This window comes from Paroedura picta, chromosome 5, assembly GCF_049243985.1.
Source record: "Paroedura picta isolate Pp20150507F chromosome 5, Ppicta_v3.0, whole genome shotgun sequence".
Classification (NCBI taxonomy): Eukaryota; Metazoa; Chordata; class Lepidosauria; order Squamata; family Gekkonidae; genus Paroedura; species Paroedura picta.
In genome coordinates this window covers 21,536,525-21,556,619 of record NC_135373.1, presented here as the reverse complement: position 1 = coordinate 21,556,619, position 20,095 = coordinate 21,536,525, and the positions used below count along the sequence as shown (strand labels likewise).

The 20,095-nt window shown below is 53.6% G+C and overlaps 1 protein-coding gene across 1 annotated transcript; it reads right to left on the bottom strand.

The window, feature by feature from the left end:
- Positions 1–23: 23 nt before the first annotated feature.
- Positions 24–19,440, bottom strand: LOC143837278 (electron transfer flavoprotein subunit beta-like). Its single transcript, XM_077336907.1, has 7 exons — positions 19,283–19,440; positions 15,519–15,677; positions 10,248–10,406; positions 9,727–9,789; positions 4,982–5,140; positions 2,822–3,016; positions 24–274 (listed from the first exon to the last, which is right to left on the bottom strand). The coding sequence occupies exons 1-6, from the start codon at positions 19,343–19,345 to the stop codon at positions 2,846–2,848; spliced, it is 774 nt and encodes a 257-aa protein (XP_077193022.1). The 5' UTR covers positions 19,346–19,440; the 3' UTR covers positions 24–274; positions 2,822–2,845.
- Positions 19,441–20,095: the final 655 nt, after the last annotated feature.

The window sequence follows — 20,095 nt, the reverse complement described above, 5'->3', positions numbered from 1 at the left end:
GGAGGAGCAACGAGGACAACAGCTGGCTCTGCCAACGATCGCTGGGAATTTATTGCAAACTGGCCCATCGTTCATCCAGACAAACAAAGTTAAAAAAAACTGTCGACCAGCTCCCTCCGTTGGGCGACTGGGTTGGAAGGCAGGACGGTGCTGGGCCCCGGAGGCCTGGGCCCCGGGGAGGCAGGCGGAGAGACAACACCCCCCCCCATCTCACCCGAGGGCTATACCCACTTTGACAGCAGCAGAAGGCCCAGGGCAGCAGCTCCAGGCAAGGCTGAAATAGAAAGGGAGCACAGCTGTTAAACTAATAGGACAGAGATGCTGATTTTATGCACTTTGGCAGATGGTGATTGGGTGGGCAGGAAGGGATGGGCCAGTGCTTGTCTCTTCTGGTTGATTGCCGCTGTGAGATGGTGTCCTCCAGACCAGGCTGGATTTTGGAGATTTTTGGTGGGGGGATCACCGGGGCATGAAATTGGGGTCACTGTGGGTGGGCAGGTAGTTGTGAGTGTCCTGCATTGTGCAGGGGGTTGGACTAGATGACCCTGGAGGTCCCTTCCAAATCTGTGATTCTAGAAGATGACAACTAAGTTGAGTTTTTTAAAAGAATGGACCTTTTGTACATCATAGAATCATAGAGTTGGAAGGGGCCATACAGGCCATCTAGTCCAACCCCCTGCTCAACGCAGGATCAGCCCTAAGCATCCTAAAGCATCCAAGAAAAGTGTGCATCCAACCTTTGCTTGAAGACTGCCAGTGAGGGGGAGCTCACCACCTCCTTAGGTAGCTAATTCCACTGCTGAACTACTCTGACTGTGAAAATTTTTTTTCCTGATATCTACCCTATATCGTTGTACTTGAAGTTTAAACACATTACTGCGTGTCCTCTCCTCTGCAGACAACAGAAACAGCATCCTGCCTTCTTCCAAGTAACAACCTTTCAAATACTTAAAGAGGCCTATCATGTCCCCTCTCAACCTCCTTTTCTCCAGGCTGAACATTCCCAAGTCCCTCAACCCATCATCCTCGTCGCTCTCCTCTGTACCCTTTCAATTTTATCTACGTCCTTCTTGAAGTGAGGCCTCCAGAACTGCACACAGTACTCCAGGGGGGTCCCTCTCCTCAGGAGGGACCCTCTCCTCTCCTCTCCTCTCCTCTCCTCTCCTCTCCTCTCCTCTCCTCTCCTCTCCTCTCCTCTCCTCTCCTCTCCTCTCCTCTCCTCTCCTCTCCTCCCCTCCCCTCCCCTCCCCTCCCCTCCCCTCCCCTCCCCTCCCCTCCCCTCCCCTCCCCTCCCCTCCCGTCTCCTCTCCTCTCCTCTCCTCTCCTCCAATTTAACCTTACAATCACCCTGCAAGGGAGGTTAGGCTGAGACTCCGACTGGCCCAGGGCTGTCCAGCAAGTTTCCGTGGCACAACGGGGATCTGAACCTGGGTCTCCCAGATGCTAATCCCAAGGTTCTAACCCTGGGGTCCCCAACGGTGCCGATCCTCTAGGTGCCTTTTGCAGTCTGACAGTGTGGTGGGTGCTGCCACAAACCGGCAGCTGCACCTTACTGTCGGTCACACAGGGAAGACCTAGGCTGCCATTGTTGCCGAAGCAACGCTTTTAAGAAATGGGTACAGCCAATCAAGCCTCCAATGGCCAATGAGTAGTGCAGCTGGGCCAGAGCCGCACCTGGTCCCACCCACTTTCTGAAAACACTTGGCAGGCTCCAGGAAAGATGACAAGCATCCCGGGCACCCCGCTGGAGACTGCGGCTCTAACCAGTACACCACACTGCCAGCCAAGATGGAAGAAGCAGCTAGAGCCCCTGTCCTAAGAGGAAAGTCTCTGGACAAAGCTTTCTCAGCCAGCATTTTGTAGAACCCTGGGCTTCTTGGCGGCCCTGGAAGGGTTTCCTGAAGGGGTGGGAGCGAATTTTTAATATATATATTTTTAAACTGTTCAACATCTACCGGGGGATATGACCATATATAGTCATGTTAATCTGCTCCCCCCCCAAAGGCCAATGATGGGCCTGGAGGGGGTGGGAAGGGGAGGGGCCCTGGGTGGGCATGTCCACAGCTATGCTTCCCAACCCTATTCTGCACAATGGTGCCACTTCTGGGGTTTCTCGAAGCCTGAAGAATGTTTCAGGGGTTTTTCAACAGAAAAAAAGTTGAGTAAGGCTGCTCTGGACTCTTCAGACTCCAAGCGGTGGGCCAGTTTTGCCCTCGCAATAAAGGCAGTGTCTTGCTCTCCCCTCCGGACTGAATTATAACTGTTTAAATTAGCAGTCCCCAACCTTTCAGAGGTCAGGGACCGGCTCCGGAGGTGAGGGGAGAGCCAACAGCCCGGGTGCCGCAAAAACGCGCATGCACAGTTGCAGCACATGCGCATTTTTGCAATCAGGGGGCGCTAATGCGCACGCACAGTTGCCATGCATGCGCGTTTTCACCACCAGGGGCGCTAACGCGCATGCACGGCCACTGCACGCATGCGCGTTTTCATCGCCAGCATGCCGGCGGCCGCGCCTGCCTCTTCCCTTCCTTCTCGCTGTGGGCAGGGGGAGGTAGGCGCGGCTGCCGGAGGCCCGGTACTGTGGCCTTTGCGGCCCGATTTCGGGCCGCAGACTGAGGTTGATGACCCCCGGTTTAAATGAATGGGAGAAAAGTTAAAGGCCAAGAGGTGGGACAAGGTGGGAATTCGGCTTGTTTCTCTTCTTGTCGTCTGGCCCTGGCTTCTGTTTTTGACCTGCCACGCTTTTAAAAAGCACTCGTGTGCTCTGACAGTTAGCCGCAGTGACCCCACCCTCCCAAAAGAACAGATGCTGCCCCCTTACCAGCACTCCACAGGGGGGGGGGGCTCAGATTCGCCCGCTCTCCTTGAGCTTCGCCACCAGGTCGTCCACAGTCTCCACCTTGACCCCGGCCTTCCGCTGGGGAGGGTCATCCACGCTCAGCGTCTTCACCCGCGGGGTCACGTCCACGCCGAGGTCGGCGGGCTTCACCACCTCAATCTTCTTCTTTTTGGCTTTCTGGACGGGGAAGGGGAGACACAGAGGAAGGCTCCTTCAAAGCACTGCCCTTTGGTGTGAATCCAGCACACTGCATGCATGGGGATCTGGGCCTTTTATCCATACAGTCCCCCCCCCATTTTCTCATCTGCTCCCAGGGAAGTGTTTTGGGGATTTAAGACTTTTGGGTTTTTTTGGGCCAATTGTCGTCTGGTCCTCACGAAGGCAGAGGCGGTCCCAAAGGGTCAAGGCAAATCTCTTCCCTTTGAGTCCCTTTCCGAGCTACAAAGCTCTCTTAAGCCAAAGAAAGCTACCTCCCAGGATCTCTTGAGAACAGCTAGTTCAGGGGTGGCCAAACTGTGGCTCTCCAGAGGTCCATGGACTACAATTCCACTAAGCCCCTGCCAAAGGCAGGGGCTCATTGGAATTGTAGTCCATGGACCTCTGGAGAGCCCACTGTTTAGCCACCCCTGAGCTACTCACCTGTTCCAGTACGAGAGCAAGAAAATGTCTTCTAACCAAGCTGGTAGCGCCCATGCACCTTAGCGCATGGGGAAGAAAACTGGGATATTGTGGCCTCAGCGCTCCTTATCTGTGGGACCCTCTCGGCCCTTGCTCCACCACGACAACTTTGCTCAGCTCAGTGAGCCTGCAGACGGGCAAAAGGAAGCATTGCACGTGCATGTGCGCTCTCAGTTGTGGTGCCCACCTTGCAGAGCTGCCCGTCCGAAGAGATGAGGAAAACGCCCCCATTTATTAGTATTACTATTTATTTAATTTATATACCTCACCCCTCCCCCAGATGGCTCAGGGCGGTGTACACCACAGCCAAAAAGGCAATACAGAATTAATCACATTAAAATTTCAACATTACGCTAGTCACTCAAACCATAATTATCAGTCATCCGGTCCTCAACCCCATTGGGCATTTCTGATGCGAGTTCTGGAGAGCCCGAGAGATGCTGTTTCCTCCCTAACTTTCCAAAATGATGCAAAACTGAACTGTGAACGGGCTTTCCCACGTAGGTCACAGGGTTGCGCTGCAGAAAAGTTTTACAAAACTGCGTGGAAAAATTGGCAAGAGATTTGTTATTTCTTATACTGCCCTGTCTATTTCAGAGTCTGATTTTACTGTATGTTTATGTCCGGACTTTTAATGCAGATGTTGCTTCCAACAGCATCCTAAAAAGCAGAGACATCACCCTGCCAACAAGAGTGCATCTAGTCAAGGCTATGGTATTCCCAGTTGCAATGTATGGCTGTGAAAGTTGGACCATAAGGGAGGCCGAGCGTCAAAGAATTGAGGCTTTTGAACTCTTTGGCTGGAGAAGACTCTTGCGAGTCCCTTGGACTGCAAGGCGAACAAACCGGTCAGTCCTAGAGGAGATCAGCCCTGACTGCTCCTGAGAAGGCCAGATCCCGAAGAGGAAACTCAAATACTTTGGCCACCTCATGAGAAGGAAGGACTCTCTGGAGAAGAGCCTAATGCTGGGAGCGATTGAGGGCAAAAGAAGAAGGGGACGACAGAGAATGAGGTGGCTGGATGGAGTCACTGAAGCAGTCGGTGCGAGCTTAAATGGACTCCGGGGAATGGTAGAGGACAGGAAGGCCTGGAGGATCATTGTTCATGGGGTCACGATGGGTCGAACATGACTTCGCAACTAACAACAACAACATGGACACATTGTACCCCGTCACATGTGGCGGGTAATAAATCTAATTAACAAATAATAATGAAATAATCATAATAATATCCATGCTGCTGTGTCAGGTGACCACTTCTTCCCTGCTTCAGTTCTTTCTGGCAGCTCCAGATTTCTAAAATCCTAATTCACTGGTTATTGAATGCCCCGTTTTATAGATTGGACTGATTCACTAGCAGCTTAAGAGTCCCCGTAAGACAGGCGGCCTATGAAAGTGCGTTAAAGAGAAGGAGGAAAACAAACTCCCCCCACCTAAAGGGCATCCAAATCCCCTTGGCCTCACCATGATGTTCGGCAGGGTGGCGTAGCGCGGCTCGTTGAGACGGAGGTCAGCGGTCACGACGGCCGGCAGCTTGAGACGCACCGTCTCCAGGCCCCCGTCGACTTCACGCTCCACCTTCAGCCAGTCCCCGTCCACGGTCACTTCGGAGGCAAAGGTCCCCTGCGGGAGGGAGGGAGATGGGCAGCTATTGCTTAGAGCCAACGCACCCACACCCACCAGAGCACTGTGAAGGAGCCAGCTTGGTATAGTGGTTGGGCTTCTAATCTGTCGAGAAGGGGTTGATTCCCCGCAGGAAGGGACGGGTCAGCATTTGTCTCTCATGGCCCTTCCTTGCATACCCAGGGAATTGTTGATCACCACTGTGGGGTGGCTGGTGACTACAGGCCAGGCTGGATTCTGGAGATTTTTGCTGGGGGGGAATCACTTGGACATGAAATCGTGGGCATTGTGGGTGGGGAAGTAGTTGTGAGTTCCTGCATGGTGCAGGGGGTTGGACTAGATGACCCCGGAGGTCCCCTTCCAACTCTCGGATTCTCGGATTCCTCCCCTCGGAGTCAGCAGGGTCACCATGCCCACACCTCACAGTCCTAATTGTGCTGTTCTTATAGAGCAGTGCTATCAAGGCTCTCCCAGCCCCACCTATCTCACAGGGTGTTTGTTGTGGGGAGAAGGGAAGGTGACTGTTCAGCACCAAATAACATAGCTAAAAGTATCCCCTGTGCAAGTCCTGGGTCATGTCTGACCCTTGGGGTGATGCCCTCTAGCGTTTTCATGGCAGACTCAATATGGGATGGTTTGCTAGTGCCTTCCCCAGTCATTACCAAATAAAGATAAAGGTAAGTATCCCCTGTGCAAGTACTGGGTCATGTCTGACCCTTGGGGTGATGCCCTCTAGCGTTTTCATGGCAGACTCAATATGGGATGGTTTGCTAGTGCCTTCCCCAGTCATTACCAAATAAAGATAAAGGTAAAGGTATCCCCTGTGCAAGCACCAGGTCATGTCTGACCCTTGGGGTGACACCATCTAGCGTTTTCATGGCAGACTCAATACGGGGTGGTTTGCCAGTGCCTTCCCCAGTCATTACTGTTTTACCCCCAGCAGCAAGCTGGGTCCTCATTTTACCGACCTCGGAAGGATGGAAGGCTGAGTCAACCTTGAGTTGGCTGTTGGGATCGAACTCCCAGCCTCATGGGCAGAGCTTTCAGACTGCATGTCTGCTGCCTCACCACTCTGCGCCACAAGAGGCTCTTCTCATTACCAAATAGCGGGGTGTAAAAACAAGCTCTTCTTATTCTTCTTCTGAATGTCAAATTGCGCCTAGCTGTATGCATTTTCAATTTGGATCTGCTTTAAAAACAAATCAGAGCAGGGGTCTGCAACCTTGCTTGAGCCTCGCGGGCACCTCTAGAATGTTGGCAGAACATGTTCGGGAGAGAGGTCAGGCATAACTCAAAGGATAACTCCGCAGCATGTCAGGCGAGGAGCTCTGTTCAGCAGGAGGCCTTTTGAAGTGACCAGGCCGTTTTCGAATATCTCCTCGCGCACACGCGGCTCGCTTTCAGCCTCAGGGTGTACGTTCTTGAGCTGTGAGGGCAGCTGCTGTCAAAACTCCTCCTTCTGAAAAGCAGGCATGATGGAGTGAGGGGTGACAAACTTCTCTAACTTTCGCTCAGATAGTAGAAACTGGTTAAGACTCTGACTTCCGGAATTGTTGTTTTAAATCGGAAGGCCTAGCTTGCAGGGGGGTATCTTTTGGAATGCTGTTTTGGATAAACTTGCGGAAGGGGGATCCCTATAGCCAACATTGATGTTATGATTATGTCGAGTTGACCTAATCTCAAGGCTAAAGGAAGAAGTCACGATTGCTAGATTGGGCACTAGATTGGGGGGTGGAGTGGAAGAACTCTGTGGACGGCCTCCACTTTCCCCCAGGACCTGAAAAGGCTGCAGGGAAAGGCTGTTAGGGAACCTGGAAAGGCTGTTAGGGAACTCACCGTCAGGGGCTGCTCTCACGCAGCAGGGATCTGCAGCCTCCAAGCCTCAGAGGGAAGTGGAAGGTGGAGGGGTGGTCAGGGGTGGGGGACAGAAGGCGATTGGCTGGCCGCTGGACAGACAAGCAAGCCGGTTGGAGGAGGCACTCGGGGCAGGACAGCCGCCCTGAGTAGCACTTAAGCCATGAGGCCAGCTCCTCCTCCAAGGCCTTATCAGAAATATTAAGTGGAACAGTTTGGAGGTTGGGCGGGGAGGCATGGAAGCAGCTTTTCAGAACCTGGCAGCAACCTTTTGGGGGCTGTCTCGGGGGCTGCAGGGTCATCCCATGGGATGACCTAGGGTGGCGGAGACCTCAAGTTATTGGCTTGACCCGTAAGGGCATCACCTCTCCCTGCCTCCAATGGGAAGGTATTTAATCTCATGTAATTGCATTGTTCAGGTCCTTTTTGGGGATCCATCCCACCTGTATCAAATTTGTTTATCTATGCTTCTGCCTTTAGGAATGGACTCCGGGGAATGGTGGAGGACAGGAAGGCCTGGAGGATCATTGTCCATGGGGTCGTGCTGGGTCGGACACGAATTTGCACCTAACAACATTCTTCTGCAGCTGAATAAAAATCGTAAAAGGTTTTCCAGCCGAGGGATCATTTTACATTGTCCATTAGGCAAGCAACCCTAAAAGGCCCAGCCAAGGCCCCGGGCCACCAGGCACAGCAAATCTGATCTCCGATGACCCGTCAGAAACCCTGGCGGGCGAGAACCCCGTCGGGCTATGCCCGCTCTCTAAAAACATTTAGTGGGCGGCACAAAAGGCGTCAGAGGGCGTCGCAGTGCCCACGGGCACCCTGTTGGGAGACCCCTGATTCAAATATTTAAATTGCAGCGGCTTTTGTATGTGTAGATATACATTTTAGGGCAGGGGTAGTCAACCTGTGGCCCTCCAGATGTCCATGGACGACAATTCCCATGAGCCCCTGCCAGCATTTGCTGGCAGGGGCTCATGGGAATTGGCGTCCATGGACATCTGGAGGACCACAGGTTGACTACCCCTGTTTTAGGGTGTCAACAGATGTCAAATGCGTCACTGAGGTGGGTCAGCTAGGAATCCTGCCCATCTCCATTCAGGGTGGCCTATTCCCCCTTGGGAGCTTTCCAGAGTTCACTCCTCTGCAACCCAGCTAGGGTATTGCAGGAGTCACCCTCACACCCCACTGCCCAGATGGAACAACGTCCAGCATTACTAGGGCAACTCTGGTAAAGTGCAAGCATCCGGTTGGTCCAGGGCACCGTGAGGCTGAGGCTACGACCTGTTGGCACTGCCAGAGCTTCCCACAGTCTTCTGGACCCTATGAATGGCTGAAAGCCACAGGCATCCGCTGCAGAGAAGCTGGGGAGGGGGGAAGAGATGCACAGTGCCAAGGCACAGGCGGAGAGCCATCGGGAGGTCCACGGGTTGCCCCTTCGCCGTGATCTTGGAACCGTTTCCCATGCAAAAGGGCACGAGAGTCTCTCTCTCTCTCTCTCCGGAAACTGGGCCACTGTGCGCTAATAAGATTTCAAACGGTCATTTGCCTCCCCACCGCCCCGGTGTCTCATCTGCACGTTAATTAGGCCGCCGCTCACTGGAACAAAACAGATTGCTGGCAATTGGGTCTGCCCTGGGCGACGGCTTGGCCAGGGGGCTTCTTCCTTTCGATGGAAACAGGCGAGGAGAAAGAGAAAAAAAGGGAGATTTCCTTGCTGGGGGTGGTGGCAGCGGTGGAGATCGATCCATTCTTCTTTGGGAGGAAAGAACAATCTCAGGCTTGTCCCCTGCCCCCCCCCCCCCCATGAACTAATCATTGATGTGGTCTTTGGAGACATTTTGAGCATTATAATGAAGGGAATGTAAGGAAAAACTGTTCTTCTTGTTCTGTGTTGGGTAGTCTATGATTTTCAAACACATATACCGGTAGCCTCTCCCTCTACCTTTGTGTCCCTTGTATAATGTGACGTTGTTTTTATATATTTTTTAAAGATATTTATCAAAAATCAAACGGAAAAGAGTTGCTTGCCAGTGGAGAGTAGACAAGCTGGTGTTCCACTCCTGGTCTTGACTGACCCAGCTCCAGAGAAGGTTGTTTCATGAGCTCAGGGGGAATGAGAAGGAGGCTCAGGGGTGGAACCCTGGCTTGGCATGTGGAATGCGCCACTTTCAATCCCTGCAACCTCCAGCGAGAAGGGTCAGGAAGCAAAGGAATAAGGAATCCTCACTAATTGAGAAAATTTAGGCAATTAAAAACAGGTGGGGGGATGCTCAGGAAGGCCCCAGGTTCCATTCCCAGCATCTCCAGTTTAAAGAAGAACTCGATTTTTTCATACCCTGCTTCCATGAAAGCAGCTTGCAGACACCTTTTCCCTCTTGCAACAGGTACCTGTGAGGAAGGTGGAGCTGAGAGAGCCCCAGAAGAACTGTTATTCAAGAAGAGCTCTAAGAGAACTGTGACCAGCTCGAGACCACCCAGCTGGCTGGATATGGAGGTGTGGGAATCAAAGTGGGAGGGCACAGGAAAGCCTCTGCTGGACCCTCCAGAGAGCGGTGTCGAGCAGGGTTGGCAAGACTGACTGTGCCCCAGCCAGGGTCTTGCGCAGGTGGAATCGGTGTTCTCTGCCTGCCCTGATGGGCATGATGGCGGCACGCATGGGGAGGGAGCAAGCAGCCCATCAGCCCCGCCACCTTGGCTCACCCCTCGCCCCTGCGCTCACGTCGCACCTGAGGCCAGTCTAGAAACGCCGCTGCCATCTGCCCCGTCTGGTTGCAGTCGTCGTCGATGGCCTGGGAAACAAGCAACAGGTTGGGGAGTGTGTGTTCACACGGGGGTGTAAGCAGAAGATGAGAACCACCAAGGGCAGAAAGCCACTTCGAGGCAAGGCGCAGACTGGCCCCCTACAGCCGAAATCCCCTGCGGACGGTTCTCAGGAGTAAACCTGAGTTTCCCCCAACCTCCCACACATCTAAGAGTGTTTCACTGCTGTCCAGAGAAGGGCTCTTGGGCCAGGGGGAACGGTTGTGACACTCCAGGAAAAGGCTTACCTCCAGGTAAAGGATAACCTTTGTCTGTAGGAGGCCTTCTCTAGACTGGGCGAGGGCCCCCAGCCTAACCCTAACCTTTGGCTGTGCTTTGCAACCACGAGGGCTAAAGGCCGAAGCACAGCCGGCTGGCTGTGCCTACAGAGGCTCTGCTTCCAGGCTGGGTGTGGACCTCCGGGCCCTCCCTCGCCGGCCCGTCTCACCTGCTTGCCGAGGAGCAGAAGGTTGGCGCCCTCCTTCTTGGCCAGTGCGGCAAGGAGCTTGGAAACGTGGAAGGGGCTGAGGTGCTCGTAATCGGCGGCGGGGACTTCCACATGCAGCCCCCGGTCAGCCCCCATCGCCAGGGCTGTGCGGATGGTCTCCTGGGGAGGGAGAGAAGCACAAGAGCCGAAGCATCAAACCCATTACCTGCCTGATCTGCGTACCCCGGGGGTGAGGCCAGGTACCAGCGCCTTTCCCCCTCTGCAGTGGCTGGACAGGGCTGTTGCTACCCATTGAGCCTTCTGTGTCACTGCTAGGAATCACGCAGCCAGAAGCAGGGGGATCCAGAAGAGAGGAGGCTGAAACTTTTGCCTGGACCATTTTGGCAGAAGTGAACCAATGCATTCTGTCCTGAATGGTCTGGGCTAATCCGATCTTGTCAGCTCTCAGAAGCTAAGTCTACTACTTACTACTTGGATTGGGGACCACTAAGGAAATCCAGGGCTGTTGCGCAGAGGAAGACAATGGCAAGACACTTCTGCTCCTCTCTTGCTTTGAAAATCCTACAGGGCACCACCACCACCAAACAGACCAGGCAGAAGATACTTTTATGCCCATTTTTTAAGAGGGGGTGGGGAGGGATGGCCAGGAGGAAAGGAAGGGTAAGTCATGGATTGTACCAGCCCCAATCCCAGGGACAGGGAGAAGCGGGCCGTAAGTCGACTCAAGCCACCTCTGAGGGCCTTGACCAGTCTAGGTCTTGCAACTCCTGATCTCTCATCTGGCCACTGGAAACAGGGGCCTATCTAGGGCAGTGGTTCTCAACCTTCCTAATGCCGCGACCCTTTAATACAGTTCCTCCTGTTGGGGTGACCCCCAACCATAAAATTATGCAAGGGTTCTTTCACTGAAATTAAGCCCAAACTAACCAATGGTGTGAAGATCCATTGTTCACGATTGTATATAAATTGGTTTTTTTCTGAGGTTTCTCTGTTCAGTTGTGCCTCTTGTCCCACCATGCTGATCTCACTCTTTTCCGCTGCTCCAGACAGATGAACACTATCTTGATCTACTCCACAAGGCTGTTGTGTGGATGGTGCCCCCCCCAGCCAAGCTGCTTGCCCTGCCGTGATCCCTGTAAAAAGGTCACTTGACTCCCAAAAGGGTTCCGACCCCCGGGTTGAGAACCACTGATCTAGGGCAGGGGTAGTCAACCTGTGGTCCTCCAGATGTTTATGGGCTACAATTTCCACAAAGCGTTTGCTGGCAGGGGCTCATGGGAATTGTAATCCATGAACATCTGGAGGACCACAGGTTGACTACCCTGGATCTAGGGCACATGCCTGCCATGTTTCTCCAAAGGACGTCTCAGTAGCATCAAAGGAACTATCTCCTTTTATCTTCACAACGAACCAGTGAAGTCGACCCAACTGTGAGGTGAGAACTTGAGAATTCTGCGGCACGGTGAGCATTCGAACTCAGTCCCAGGCCCAACAACGCATTGGTTGAGAGCTTGGAAGCACTCCCCTTAATCATTTCACAGAGCCAGAGCTGGGGAAGGTTTCTGGTGCACCATGGATGGGAGAGGTTACTATCAAAAAGCAGCGCAAGAGGGGGAAGCATCGGGGTCCCCAAACACCCCCACCCCAGATTCTCTGCCCTCCTACGAACAGCGTCGAGGGGGAAGGAGAAGCGTGTCAGCAAGATCCACCGCTGTCTCCCGGATTCCCATCCTCACCTCACACCTTTTTGCATGCCTAACAACCCACACGCCACGCTTTGCAGGGCCGGGTTTTCACCCAAGCCGACAGAAGTGAGACAGCACAAGCAACACGCTCTCCCTACCAGGCGGGCATCGCGGTGGCATGGAAAATTTATTACCTGCTCTGCACAGGGCAGGATAAATAAAATATTGATGCCGAGTTTTAAGGGGGAGGGGGAAGACCCCGACGCTCGCATGCAGGAACGGGAGATCTCTTCCAGCTTTCTTAAGCGCCGGGATAATCGCGCCTCAAGGGGAGGCTGCCCCACTGGGAAGGCCGCCAAGGTGCTCGGCACATACATCACGGCTGCCTGGCGTGGCGGGGATTGAGCTAGCAGCCCCAAACGCCCCTGCCGCAACAACCAACCCCACGGTGGCAAGCGGGAGCGCGGGTGGGGGCTTACGGGGGAGAAAACAGAGAGCAAAGCCCCCCTTTCCCCTCCCCACGGAAGGCCAGCAGACTAGAGGGTTGGGAACCGGGGAGGGAAAGGGGAGCTGGGAAGAAAAGAAGGCGAGGGGAGGGGGGGAAGGAGCGGGGTGAACCGCAGAGCGTGTCTGCAGAGTGAAGGTCACCGGGAAATGGGAGAGGAAGCAGCGGTGCAGAAAATAGCTGGCGACGGTGGGGCTCTCGGGAAGCCCGCAGCCGGCAGAAAATAGAAGCGAGCCAGGTCTGCAGAGAGGAGGATGTGAGAGAGAGAGAGAGCAGGGAGGGGGGATGTCTGAACCGGTTCCTTCTGCAGGGCAGGAGTAGGCGGGTTCTCCCTCCTCCCCACGCTCTGTGTCATCGAGGGCGGAGCTTCCCCAAACGGACAGAGAGGGAGCCCCAGCCGGTCTCGGTGTAAACAGGATAACCTTCCTAAGCATCAAGGGCCCCATTCCGCTTGCCACCTCCCCACCCGGGCTGTAAAGGTACTCAAAATCCCTGTGTCGCAAAACTGTTAAAGACCCGGGGCGGGGGAGACCTCCCCCCTTTGTAGTTGGCAACTTCAAGGCTAGCAAAGTAAACTTCCGTCCTTGCACCTTTCCCAGTCCGAAACACTTCCGAAACACTTTCGTGAACCTCTGGGGTTTCTTGATGACCCTACAAAGGGGGTAATTTTTAAAATATATTTTTAAAGTTTGCTAAACATTTATTGGGTGATAGGACCGTATATGGTCATCTGGGGCCCCTCCCCTTCCTGCCCCCTCCAGGCCCATCACTGGCCACGGGGGGGGGGGGGGAATGCATGTGATATGACCATATATGGTCACCTGGAGCCCCTCCCCTTCCCACCCCCTCCAGGCCAGTGGCCAGTGATGGGCCTGGAGGGGATAGGAAGGGGAGAGGCCCCAGGTGGAAGAGTCCACAGCTCTGCTTCCCAACCATATTCTGCACCATTGTGCCACTTCTGGGCTTTCTTGAAGCCTGAGGAATGTTTCAGGGATTTCTCGATGGTAAAATATTTGAGAAAGTCTGCTCTGGATTTCACCAGCGCAGTGCTAATCAGAGTAACACCACTGAAGGCAATGGGCTTAAAGGTAAAGGTATCCCCTGTGCAAGCACCAAGTCATGTCTGACCCTTGGGGTGACATGGCAGACTCAATACAGGTTGGCCTTGCCAGTGCCTTCCCCAGGCTTAGAAGGGTGCAAATACACTTCGGAGGGGCCTGTGTGGTGCTGAAGAAATCAACACCATGCAGACCCTCCTGTGTCTCCCTGCTGCCACCTGGCGGCCCATCTGTTTCTTGGGTGCAAAACCCACGAATTAATCATGCCGCTCACAGCCTGCTGAGCACGACAGCAGATGGGAAACCGCGACCTGCCCACCTCCCAAACAGCCCTTGGAGAAAGACAGTCAGGCCACCAGAGAGGCCCGAAGCAGAAGCGGTTCGGGAAACCCCCTCCTCAATCAGGGAGAAGACAAGTTCAATGGCGTGAGGAAGCCCTTCCTGCAGAGATCGAGGGACCCGAGTAAGCGAGCCAAGCTCCGTACCGACTGTACAATAAACTCCCAAGGCAGACTGGTGCTGGGCTTAAAAAGTGCATGACCTTTAGTACGACATTCGACCCTTTATAAGTGCCCAGGAATAAAACAAGAAGCAACACACAAGAAGCTAAGGCCTTGGGGGCTTGATTCCTCAAATCCTTTGTCTCAGTTCTAAAGTAAATTCCATGGAAACTGTGCACGAAACAGACTCGATCCAACTGGATGATCCAACTGGATCCAACTGGGAGCTTCCTGGCCTCCAACTCGACAGGGGGCTGTTCTGGTTGAGGGAGGTTCTGATGCTGGTCTGTGATTGATTTCCTCTACCCAGCCATTCTGGTCTCCCTTCCACCCAAGACCTAGCCACAGCCAGCCCTGCTTGGCTGACGAGTACGGGCTAAGCTGGGCTGCAACCCTCAGGATGCTGAGGATGGGGGGGAACAGAGCACACCATGGCACTGGCCGCCTCCATGCCACCTCCAGATTATTGAGCGCCTGCACACCGTCCCGCTAGTTGTGGTCACAGCGTTACGGTGGTTGAGAACCGCTGCATTAGAAGAAGAGTTGGTTCTTATAGGCCGCTTTTCTCTACCCAAAGGAGTCTCAAAGCAGCTTACAATCGCCTTCCCATTCCTCTCCCCACAACAGACACCCTGTGAGGGAGGAGAGGCTGAGAGAATCCTCATATTACTGCTCGGTCAGAATAGCTTTATCAGTGCTGTGGCAAGCCCAAGGTCACCCAGCTAGCTGCATATGGGGGAGTGCAGAATCAATCCCAGCTTGCCAGATTAGAAGTCCACACTCCTAACCACTACACCAAGCTGGTTAATATGTGGTATTTACTGCACTTATATCCCGCTTTTTACCTTGGCAGGGACCCAGAGGGCCTGACATCCTGCTCCTCCCCTTTGTTTTATACACACAACAACCCTGAGAATCTGAGAGTGCACACCTGGCCCAAGGTCTCCCAGCAGGCTTCCCTGGCACACGTTGGAATTCGAACCTGAATCCCTCAGATCCTGAATTCGACATTGTAGCCTCCACACCACACTGGGAGAGCTTAGAACAGTAGTTCTCAACCTGGGGGTCATGACCCCTTTGGGGGTTGAACAACCCTTTCATAGGGGTGGCAAGCAGCCTGACCGGGAAGGCGCCATCCACACAACAGACTTGCGGGGTAGATCAAGATAGAGCGCTTGTCTGTCTGGAGCAGCGGAAAAGAGCGAGATCGGCATGGTGGGACAAGAGGCAGAACTCAACTGTGAAACCCCAGAAAAAAAGCAATTCATATACCATCATGAACAATGGATCATGCCGTTGGTCAGTTTCGGTTTAATTTCTGTGAAATACCACTTGCCTAATTTTATGGTTGGGGTCACCACAACAGGAGGAACTGTATTAAAGGGTCACGGCATTAGGAAGTCTGAGAACCACTGGCTTAGAACAACTTTGGGCACTCAGAGGAAGGTTCTGGTTCAAGCCTTGTTCCTTCTTCCCCCCCTCCCCAGCCCTCCTCCCTCCGCATCCAGGCACCGGGCCCTCACCTGGCACTGCTGCGGACCACAGCTGACCACGACCACCTCGGAGACCAGCTTTTTCTCCTTGAGGCGTACGGCCTCCTCCACGGCGATCTCGCAGAAGGGGTTCATGGAGTGCTTCACCCCGTCCGTCACCACCCCGGTCTTGTCTGGCTTTACCCGGACCTGTGAGGAAGGCAAGTCCTTTGAGGAGAGATCCACAACCCTGGGGCCGCACAATTCAGGGCAGCAGCCGTGCCTCATTTGGATAAGGAAGCAGCAGCATCAAATTGACTGAAGACGAGGCAGGCAGATTCATAATTTCTGACAACATCAAGGGGTGGTTGATTTATGGCAATGCTGGAGGACACAGGTCCCCGAATGGGCGCCCATGGGCACCGTGGGGCCCGCCAACACTTTCCCTGGCACCCACCTAGTGTTTTTAGGGAGTGGGTGGGCCTTTTGCCTAACAGGGCTTCCAAATGGCCACTGAAAATCTCATTGGCTGGGCAGATTTTTAAAAATACGGCTTCGGCAGGGAACCTTTCTAAAGCAATATGTTTGTAATATATCCAGCGAGTCAATACAATTTCTTTTACATCTTTTATATATCAGAAGGTACAACCATGACGGCTTCTAGGTCAATTCCGTTTTCATTGGCTTCATCAGCGGTTGAAACCTCCAATCCCCCAAAAACAGTTTGTAGTATCAAAGGTGGCAAAATCCTATTGCCTTTCCTTATATTGCTATTGTTAATATTTTAGTATCAATCGGCCATAGGCTCTCTAGGGCAGGGGTAGTCAACCTGTGGTCCTCCAGATGTCCATGGACTACAATTCTCATGGGAATTGTAGTCCATGGACATCTGGAGGACCACAGGTTGACTACCCCTGCTCTGGGGTACTGCGGGGAATGCTAGTCATTGTGAATTTTTCTTTTTTTGTATTATAAACTCTACACCAGCAAAGCCACCCCTGTAGAGAAGAAGGGCAGATCATCTCCCAATCTGGACCCAAGCACCCTTTGTCTTAATTTATCTTGAGCAAGCTCAGACTGCCCTCAACGTGAAGGAATGGCACATTCCAGTTTCTCCAGCACTAGTCTCTGAGGGGGCCAAGTAGTCACGCTGTCCTTTTTAGATGATTATTTCTCGCTCTTTCTCTTTGGCCGTGCGTGGAAATTAAATTACACAGAGAACAACTCGGCCATGACCCGGCGTTACGAGGATATGCTCAGCAGCGGCTTTTCTGATGAGAACCCCTCTGCAATTGTGGCATCAAATCGTGTCCCCAGACAGTCAGCTGGCGGAAGAAGAAGAGCTGGGAGTTTTGTACCCCACTTTTCTCTACCTGAAGGAGCCTCCAAGCAGCTTCCCTTCCTCTCCCCACAACAGGCATCCTGTGAGGGAGGTGAGGCTGAGGGAGCCCTGAGAGAACTGTGACTGGCCCAATAAAAAGTCTGAGAAGAAGCAATAAAGGTTCCACCAATACTCCAGTTGAAGTCCAAGTGGCCTTAAAAGGGGATTAGCTCAGAGGTGGCTACTAGGCACGGTGACTAAAGGGAGCCTCCGTACACTCAGCCTCTGAACAGAAGTGCCAGGAAGCAGCATCAGGAGAAGGTCTTGGCCTCGAGACCCCGTTTGTGGGCCATCCCGAGCAGTTTGTCAGTCACTGTCAGGGTGCTGGACTGGAGGGACCCCTGGTCTGATCCGGCAAGGCCCTTCTTACGCTCTGGAAGGACAACGCAAGCATGAGAAACACCTGGCAACTGGGAACCTCGACTGCATTTGCTGGCTAACTTCCCTGCCGTTGAGCCTGATTGGGGGAAAGGAACCGGGCAAGTTGGGTGCTTAAAACGGCACTGGTGTTGCTGAGACTTCTCCAAACTGCTCTGGTTAAAGGTCTTCAGGAGAAGCTTCTGTTTGCATAAGGCTTTAGGTCAAAAATCCCCCCTCCTCCTGTGTAAACATAGTACAGTCCGAAAGAAGGGTGTCTGGACCCAATCTTGACTTGCCTGGTGACTACTTGTGACCGAGGTTCCCTCTGATTTCTTTCTCCTCTCGTACTGAGCAGAGCAGTTCACATCCTGAACAGCTGTAATCTTAAAATGGGCCACAGGCAGGGCAAGAAAGACCCTGTGTGGCTCCAGACTGCTATTCAGCGAGGCTTCCTGTGTGAATGTGTGGGCGCTCATGTGCACAGTTCAGGGAACCCTGCTTGTGACTTTATTTGCAGCTGCCAGACTGGCAGTGTTTCTAGAGACCAAGGTGTGTCATTCTAGAACAGGTTTTCTCAATCTTTTTTACCGTCAAACCCCTCCTGAAACATTCTTCAGGCTTCGAGAAATCCCAGAAGTGGTGCAATCGTGCAGAATATGGTTGGGAAGCAGAGCTGTGGACATGCCCACCCGGGGCCCCTCCTCTTCCCACCCCCTCCAGGCACATCACTGGCCATTTTGGGAGGGAGGGGCAGGTCAACATGACCACATCACCCAATCAATGTTTATCACATCAAACAAAATATATTAAAAAATGAATTCCCATTTGGGAAACCCCAGGATTTCACAGAACCCTGGTTGAGAAACCTGCTCTAGAACCTTACACTGCAAATTCACTCTTGGCGTATCTTGCTCATGCTCACCCCACAGCGGCCCTGAGATGTCGATACCTTCTTTGAGCTGCAAGTGACACAGTGCTGGAGAGAAGCCCCACCTCTCTTGTTGAGATTTAGACCATTCCAGAGGGCAGCTGTGCTGCTATGCCGTACAACCATGAGATTCCAGGCCAGCAGCCTTTTAGAGACCAGCACTATTTCAGAGTATCTGCCTTGGAGAGCCAGTCTGATGAAGGGAGCACGAACACTCATGATATTATCTGGAAGGGGTTACTGAACGCAAACCTATGTGATTTTGAGAGCCAGCGTGGAGCTGCGGTTAAGAGCGGGGGCCTCTGATCTGAAGAACCGGGTTTGAATCCACATTCCTCCTCCACATGCAGCCAGCTGGGTGACCATGGGCCAGTCACAGTTCTCTTACAGCTCTCTCAGCCCCACCTACAAGAAAACCAACTCAGCTTCTGCTTTGATGAAGGCTTCTGTGTTGGCAGAGGGGGTGCTTCACTTGGCGAGCGGCCAACACCCTTTCCTGAGTCAAACTGTCCCACCAGAGGGGGCAAAATGTACAATCAACCTTGCCATACAGGCGCCACCAGCCAGGGGACCCCGATAGATGTGCAAGGCACCCTAAGCTTGTGCCAATCCCTCGGGGCTTCCTCCCCAAACTCTGCCTGCAGGTCCCCGGAGATGTCTCAAAACAAAATGATGAGTCCAGGGACACCTTTACTACCAACCAAGTCTTATTAAAGGGATGAGCTTTCATATACATGCACATGCCCAGGAGAGCTCATCCCTTTAATAAAACATGGCTGGTCTTAAAGGTGCCCCTGGCTGGACTCAACATTTGTTCTGCTGCTTCAGCTCAACAGAGCTGCCCATGTGGAAAGGCCTCAAGGCAGAGTTGGCAACCCTGAGAGCAGTCCTTCTGTCTCTGCCCCTTCTCGCCCCGCTTGCTTTCTAAAGCGGAGCCTCCCTGGATGAGGCAGACCGACCGCTCCAGGCCGGCTTCCTGTATAGCCAGGCGCATGCGCAGGAGAACGGCCAGGAAGCTTGCGCCCCGAGGTAGACTGCCCCTGCACATGGAGGCTCAGGCCGCCCTCCGCGGGACGTGCAAGCGAGGCCAGCCCCGACGGCCGCGGGGGAGAGAGGGAGAGAGGGAGGGGCGTCCAAGCCACGCACCTTCACCGCGTAGTCAATGACCCGCTTCACGCCCACCATCGCCCTCAGCCCGGACGCCGCCATCTTGGCCCTCTCCCAGCAGCCCCGCCTCCACCGCCGAGGCCCCGCCCGCGAGGGGGCTCTCCTCCCGCCCCCTGGACTGGGCTAGCTAATCGGGATAGGAGCGTCGCTACAGGGGGAGGAGAAAGGAGAGAGAATTCGTATCGCCCAATCGGGACACAGGCCCGTGTTTCTGCGAGCGAATGGAACGGCTCTGTGGGCGGGAGTAAGAGCCCCGAAGGCTCTCCGTTCCTCTTCGGTCGTCCAGTGAAGAAGCGGAGCGAACGAGGGCGGGGAAAGGGAGGGTTTGTGACGTCACGGCCCCAAGCCAATCACAGTGCGGTGGCTCGTGGGCCGGGCACCGGCGGACAGACTGTGGGGCAAAGGGCGAGACGCCGACCGTCTTTCGAGAGACCACGAGCGGCCAGTAGGCGGCTCTCCGCGTGTCCCCAGACTACAATTCCCAGAAGTCTCGACAAAAAGGCTTTTCCAGGGGTGACAGCTGGTGCATGAACTGATCATCCATAAATTTGCCCAAGACTAAACATTGGCCGTTGACTTTACAAAATGTTTGTTTTAAGTTTGGGGCACAGGCTGGTGGCTGGCTACAGTTGCCAACCTCCAGATCGTGGCCAGAGATCTCCTGGGATTACAACATCTCTAGGCAACAGAGATTTTATTTGTTTGTTTGTTGGTTTATTTGTTTGTTCGTTTGTCATATTTGTATACTGCCCTCCCCGAAGGCTCAGGGCGGTTCACATGAAACAGCACAAG